The sequence below is a fragment of the Pantherophis guttatus genome, chromosome 4, assembly GCF_059756535.1.
Source record: "Pantherophis guttatus breed Tessera chromosome 4, ASM5975653v1, whole genome shotgun sequence".
Classification (NCBI taxonomy): Eukaryota; Metazoa; Chordata; class Lepidosauria; order Squamata; family Colubridae; genus Pantherophis; species Pantherophis guttatus.
This window is the reverse complement of record NC_142066.1, coordinates 39,654,123-39,661,527: the sequence shown is the minus strand read 5'-3', so window position 1 is coordinate 39,661,527 and position 7,405 is coordinate 39,654,123. Positions and strand designations below refer to the sequence as shown.

Sequence of the window (7,405 nt, the reverse complement as noted above, 5' to 3'; positions counted from 1 at the left end):
GTGCAATTTATTAGCTCTTAAGTTACCACCCCACCACCCCCACTTTCACAAAGGGAAAGATTAGCTGCTCTATCTATCTATCTATCTATCTATCTATCTATCTATCTATCTATCTATCTATTTTATGCAATTTATATGCCACCCTATCTCTGAGGACTCAGGGCGGCTCACAACGGTAAAATGCATAATTCCTGCCAATATAAAATTAAAATCCCAATTTAAAACAATTTAAAAATTCATTAACCCCCCCTCCCCCATCAGTCCAGGCTGCGGAACAACCAGGTCTTCAAATCGTGGCGGAACGAGTGAAGGTCAGGGGCCATCCAGAGCTCCAAAGGAAGCTGGTTCCAGAGGGTGGGTGGGTGCGCCCATAGAGAAAGCTCTCCCCCTGGGGGTTGTCAACCGACACTGTTTGGCCGATGGCACCCTGAAGAGGCCCTGTCTGTGGGAACACACCAGGCGATTGGGGATTGTCGCTGGCTACAGGGGGTCTGACAAATATCCCGGGCCTAGGCCATGAAGGGCTTTGTAGGTAATAACCAGTACCTTGAACCTCACCCAAAGGGCAACCGGTAACCAATGCAAGTCGCGCAGGAGGGGTGTAACATGGGAGTGTCGGGACGCTCCCATCACAACCCGCACTGTTGCATTCTGCACCAGCTGAAGCCTTTGAGTGGTTTTCAAGGGCAGCCCTAGGTAGAGAGTGTTGCAGTAGTCAAGACGGGAGGTGACCAGCGCATGAGTAACAATGCATAGGGCATCTTGGTCCAAGTAAGGGCGCAACTGGCGTACAAGGCGAACCTGGGCAAATGCCCCCCTGGCCACGGTCGTAAGAGCAGTGTCTATCTAATGTAGCTTACTGCTTATATATTTAGGATTTCTATGTGAAATGTGAAAAGGAATGGAGACATCTGTATATAGTTTTTCCCAGATGTACAGCTACTGATTACAGTGCATTCCAAGAAATGCACTTGAATGTTTTGTTTGCAAACTGAGAGAAAAAAGTCACAAAACCTGATAATATACATGTGAGATGCTGTTTGATTATTAACATTTAAGATAGCTTACTTAGGAATAGGAAAAATGTAGGAAATTAAACATTAAATTTATATATTGATTCCAAATTAGAAATAGGAATACATACCATACTTTGCATAAGTTATCATGTGAGAAAATCTTCATTAGGATGTTTACTGGAAGAATATAATTGGGTTAACTGGGCTGTGAGCACATTATGAAAACACTACTGGTATGAAACAGAGTGCAATTTCAAACTTTTCTTTGCTCATATATTTACCAAGTGGTTCTTTCTCATTTGTTAAAATAACAACTTCCTTCCTTCCTTCCTTCCTTCCTTCCTTCCTTCCTTCCTTCCTTCCTTCCTTCCTTCCTTCCTCCCTCCCTCCCTCCCTCCCTCCCTCCCTCCTTCCCTTCCCTTCCCTTCCCTTCCTATAAATTACTATCTCAATTCATCAGTAAATACGATACTGTATTTGTAGAAGTCTGGATCAGGATTCAAGAAAATATGGATCACATCCCCACAGAAAATTCCTGAAAATGTAAATATTCCCTTGCTCAACTAAGTGATCGTGACTCAACTGAAAAAAACTAGGCAGAGTCAATTAAGTTGGATATCAGATGAGGGACTCACCGGTAGCTAAGGAGAGTGGGGCAGTGACAGATCAAGGGGAAAATGTGACTATTTCACTTCATAATTTTAATGCAGAACTAAACAATGGATTGTCTAAAACTTTTTGTTGATGTTCTGAATGAATATTAATTAATAGAATGATAGCATAAGCACTATTTCTACCTACTTTACTTAACTTGCACAGAGTTCAATGAGATCCCTCTAATGAGATTCCTTCAAACATAAGGACTGCTGTAATAATTTCTCTGTTCTTTAAATAAATTTAGTATTGTATTAGCAGGCATGGCAGAAACAAAAGAAGAGAATCAAACAGAAATCACAGAATTCCATTTGATGGGATTTGTAGGACTTGGAGATCTGCAGGTTCCACTCTTCTGTCTTTTCTTAGTTATCTACATTGCTACCATGGTGGGGAATATCCTCATTAGTTTGCTGGTTGTTACTGATCCCCACCTTCACACACCCATGTATTTCTTCTTGAGTAATCTCTCTTGCCTGGAGGCCTGCTACAGTTGTAACATCCTTCCAATGATGCTAGCTAATGTCTTGTATGGTGGGCAGACAATAGTCTCTGTAACTGGCTGCATAATGCAACATTGCCTTTTTTGTCTTTTGGTAATTTTCGAATGTTGCCTCTTACTGGCAATGTCCTATGATAGGTATGTAGCGATCTGCAAACCACTGCATTACACAATGCTAATGAATGATAAAGTTTGCATCCAACTCATAGTTGCATCATGGATCCATAGTTTATTTGTCATGAGCGTAGTTTTATATCTAATGATTTTCTTCCTTCTGTGCATGCCTCAAGATGGCTGCAAAACGCCGGTGAGCTTACCTTGAGGGGAGGCTTCTGGCTTCCCTGGAGGGATTCGGGGGTCCTGGCATCTCTTTGAGGGCCCGCCTGGCTGTCGGAACATCTAGGGGCTCGGACACGGTGGTTTGCGGGCTTAGTGAGGATGTCAGGGAGCGCCACCAGCACTACCAGCGTCAGAGGGAAACAGCGACAGCGTGGAATTTGGGATAATTGGCTGTGAGACTGAGGCTGCGGTCGGCGCAATTGGGCAGCCGGGGGAACGCTGGGGGAGCTGACGCTTGGGATGCGCCGAGGAGGCCGTGGCCTCGGTGGCTGAATGGGGGGGGTTGCCCCAGGCTTTTGCAGTGTTGCTGGGCACCCCCCGAGGCGGCCGAGGTTGCTGCGGCAGCTGTTGCATCTTTGCATCGCTGCGGAGGCTGCTGGACTCGCTGGACTCCCGCTGGACTCCATCCCAAGTGCCCCTGGCTTTCTTCTCGCCCTTGGACCGTGCCATACCATCAATGCTGTGTATGGCCCTCTGGTGGTCGGAGGAATTGGGGCCGCCGGACAGTGGGTCAACATGGCAGACGGGGTTTTCCCCAAGTCTCCTCCCACCGCCCCTCCCCAGGTTTTACTTTGGGGATGCGGTTGGTGGGGGTGTGAAAGGCCGGTCTTTGTCATTTGCTCCATCTGGACATGTCGTTGACATGGAACTGTCTGTCCTGCCTTTGGGTGTTCCGCTCTGCCCCCCCCTCCAGGAGGCACCAGGGATGATGTACCAGACTGATGGATCTTGCCTGCTGGCAACAGGACTGGGGTTTTAGTTCTCCCAACATGACCGGTGTGAGAGAGCGGCTCATGTGGCCCTTGACTTGTTAGATTCCCCCATTGCAGTGAGAGGGCAATGGGGAGGGCTTTTGTTCCATCGCTTGTTACGCCTCTCCCTGGACTTTGTCATCAGCTGATGAAGTTTCCTCTTTTGAGGCTCCCGGACTATGTCAGCCTATTTATCATCATTACAGTCCCCCAGATGTATTCTAGGACTGAACTTCTTGGTCTGCAAGATTCCCCCCTCTTGCAGATTTGGCCCTCTACGCTATCGAGGGCCCACCTCAATGAAGGGTCTTGGAACCCAGAGAGGTGGCATGCAGCGAGGAGGAGGTTGTGGGGTTTTTTAGTCAAATTTTCATTTTGTATCTTAAAAGGGTCTGGGAGGGGGAGGGTTTAAGGGGACCTGGGAAGGGGGGAGGGGGTTGTAGAGATGGACCGGGTGGGGTCCATATAGCTACTGTGTGGGGTGGTGGGTTGGTTGGGCGCAGTGGAGGAGACGAGAAGGGTAACCTAACTGGGGCTCCGGGTGGTGAAAAAAAGGGCAATTCCATCAATGTGATAAGTGGGAGGGGCAGTTATGGCGGACGCAGGGGGCCATATCAAGTGTCGGGGGTGCGCATACGCTGTCTCCGAGCGATTGCACACTCTGGCCCCCAATGTGCAACTTGTGTCCTGGGTTGTGCAGAGTTTCAGGCCCAGGGTCCGCGGCTGATGTTGTGTAATGCCAGGTTGGTGGTTAATAAAGCCCCCCTCATTTGTGATCTTATTTCGGAGGGGGGTGCGGACCTGGCAGGTATTACGGAGACCTGGTTGGGCCAAGAGGGGGGGTCCCCCTCGTCGAAATGTGCCCGCCAGGTTTCCGTGCATTTCATCAGCCAAGGGCCCAGGGGAGGGGTGGGGGAGTGGCGGTGATTATTAGGGAAAGTCTTTGTCCGAGGGAGACCACTGTTCCTCAGATAGCCGGATGTGAGTCCCTTTGTGTGAAGTGGAGCCGTGGGGTGCAGATGGGTTTGCTGGCCACGTACCTGGCTCCCTGCCACGCGGCAGCGACCCTGCCCGAGCTACTCGACGTCATTGCCGGGGTGGCGGTTGATACCCCCAGACTTATTGTCATGGGGGATTTCAACCTTCCATCTGCGGGTGAGGCGTCAGAGGTGGCTCGGGAGTTCATGGCTTCCATGACGGCCATGGACCTGACCCAGTTAGTTCAAGGCCCCACTCACATAGGGGGACACACTCTGGACTTGATTTTTATCTCTGGTCAGTGGTTGAATGATCTTGGTAGAAGGGATCTAGACATCAAACCCTTGTCATGGACAGATCATTCGCTCCTCCACCTGGACTTTCCTACCCCTTTCCCCCACCGCAGGGAGATGGAACCGACCAGATGGTTCCGTCCCAGGTGCCTGATGGACCCCGAAAGGTTCCTGATGGAGCTTGGGCCGTTTCCTGAGACTCTGACACATGACTCGACTGAAGAGCTGGTGGCCGCCTGGGAAACGGCGGCCGCTGGAGCTTTGGACCCCGTCGTGCCTTTGCGGCCTCTGATCCGATGCTGATCTCAATTGGCTCCTTGGTTCTCCGAGGAGCTGAGAGAGATGAAGCATCGGAAAAGACGCCTAGAGAGCATTTGGAGGACTAGTCAATCCGATTCTGACCGGACACAGGTGAGGTCTTATATCAAGACCTACCTAGTGGCGATAAAAGCAGCAAAATCTAACCATTTTTCCGCTCTTATCACATCTGCAGAGAACCGCCCAGCCGCCCTGTTTAGGGTGACCCACTCCCTTCTTCAGGGGGGGGAGTGTGGGAAGATCCCTTGCAAGGTCGTGCTGAGGATTTTGTGCAATTCCTGCACGATAAAGTCGCTCGGATTCGGGATGGCTTGAACTCCGATTGGATGAGTCCATGGGAGGAGACGAGGGCAGGTCTTGAGAATGTTATCTGGGAGGAGTTTGATCCTGTGGCTCCCGAGGATGTGGACAGGGTTCTGGGTAAGATTAGTGCCGCCACGTGTTTATTGGACCCGTGTCCCTCCTGGTTGGTACTGGCCTCCCGGGAGGTTACACGAGGCTGGCTCCAGGGGATTATAACTGCTTCTTTGAGTGAGGGTGCCTTTCCTGCCACCTTGAAAGAGGCGGTAGTGAGGCCCCTCCTCAAGAAGCCTTCCCTGGACCCGGCTGAATTAGCCAACTATTGTCTGGTCTCCAACCTTCGTTTTGTGGCGAAGGTTGTTGAGAGAGTGGTGGCACGACAGCTTCCCCGACACCTGGATGAAGCTATCTATCTGGACCCGTGCCAGTCAGGCTTCAGGCAGGGGCACAGCACAGAAACGGCATTGGTAGCTTTGGTGGATGATCTCTGGAGGGCTTGGGACAGGGGTTGTTCCTCTGTCCTAGTCCTATTAGATCTCTCAGCGGCTTTTGATACCATTGACCATGGTATCATGCTGTGGCGGTTGAGGGGGTTGGGAATAGGGGGCACCGTTCTGCGGTGGTTCGCCTCCTTCCTCTCCGACCGCTCGCAGTTTGTGTTGGCAGGGGGACAGAGGTCGACCTGGAGGCATCTCACATGGGGAGTGCCGCAAGGATCTGTCCTCTCGCCCCTCCTGTTCAACATTTATGTGAAGCCGCTGGGCGAGATCATCCGTGGTTTTGGGGTGAAGTGTCACCTGTACGCTGACGACACTCAGCTGTACATCTCCACCCCAGACCACCCCAACGATGCCCTTGATGTGATGTCTCGCTGCCTGGAGGCCGTGTGGGTCTGGATGGGGAGGAACAGGCTCAGACTCAACCCTTGAAGAGCACTCGGAGGCTCCAACTGGTCCAGAATGTAGCCGCGTGGGTGGTTATGGGTGCAACCCGTTGTGCCCATGTGACACCCCTCCTGCGCGAGCTGCACTGGCTCCCAGTGGTCTTCTGGGTGCGATTCAAGGTGTTGGTCACCACATTTAAAGCGCTCCATGGCATAGGACCCGGGTACCTTCGAGACCGTCTTCTGCCACCAATAGCCTCCCACTGGCCAGTCCGCTCCCACAGAGAGGGTCTCCTCAGGGTGCCATCGGCCAAGTCATGTCGGCTGGCGACACCGAGGGGGAAGGCCTTCTCTGTGGGAGCCCCAGCCCTGTGGAATGAACTGCCCCCGGAAATTCGTAAGATTTCTGACCTCCGGGTATTTCGCTGCGCACTCAAGACCCTATTGTTCTGCCAGGCTGGGTTAGCAACATAATTTTAAATTGGATGTTTTAAATTTTTGGGGTTTTAAATTAAGCCAAATTTATTTAATACTTTTAAATTATTTTAAATTGATGTTTATTCTGTTTTTAAATAGGCTGTACACCGCCCTGAGTCCTTTGGGAGAAGGGCGGTATAGAAATAAAATTATTATTATTATTATTAATGTGCCAGTTAAAGTTTTGTGGCCCAAATAAAATCCATCATTTCTTTTGTGAATTAAATCCAATATTAAAGCTAGCGTGCAGTGATATCCACTTGATTGAACTTGTCACTATTTCATTATCTGCTTTGAGCATCTTATTTCCTTTCTTCTTGATTTTGGTATCTTATATTTTCATTATTTCCACCATCATGAGAATGTCATCTGTCAGTGGGAGGAAAAAGGCTTTCTCAACTTGTTCTTCACATCTTATAGTGGTGTCCATTTACTTTAGCACCTTAATAATTGTCTACATGTTGCCCAAAACAGATGGACTGAGAGAAATCAACAAAGTGTTGTGTCTGTTTTATACAATTGTCACCCCTTTGTTCAATCCCCTGATATACAGCTTACGAAATAGGGAAGTAACAGAGGCTCTTAAAAAAGGAATTGCTAGATTATACCTTTTTCTTTGATATATTGTTTTCTTTTATATATCATTTTTAATGTATTTCCTATATGTAAAATTGTTTGTGAAACTATTTTTTTGTAAAAGTGTAATCGCTGAGAGGAATTGCTGAGAATTGTCTAAAAGCCATTTTTAGATTTTTAAAATGTTTTCTGTCCCTTTATTTTTTTTCTATCTTCCTTTTTCTTTTTCTCTTCTGTTTCTTTCTTTTCTTTTTTAAATTACATTTACTCTATATTTTTCTTGGTTTAGAGACTAGCACATGTGTTAAAGTACATGT

The 7,405-nt window shown here is 48.7% G+C and overlaps 1 protein-coding gene across 1 annotated transcript; it reads left to right on the top strand.

Moving 5' to 3' along the window:
• The first annotated feature begins 1,933 nt into the window (after positions 1-1,933).
• LOC148114047 (olfactory receptor 10A4-like) lies at positions 1,934-7,132 on the top strand. The gene is made up of 2 exons (XM_087893655.1): positions 1,934-2,428; positions 6,677-7,132. Exons 1-2 carry the CDS (start codon positions 1,934-1,936, stop codon positions 7,130-7,132), a joined length of 951 nt encoding a protein of 316 aa, XP_087749781.1.
• Positions 7,133-7,405: the final 273 nt, after the last annotated feature.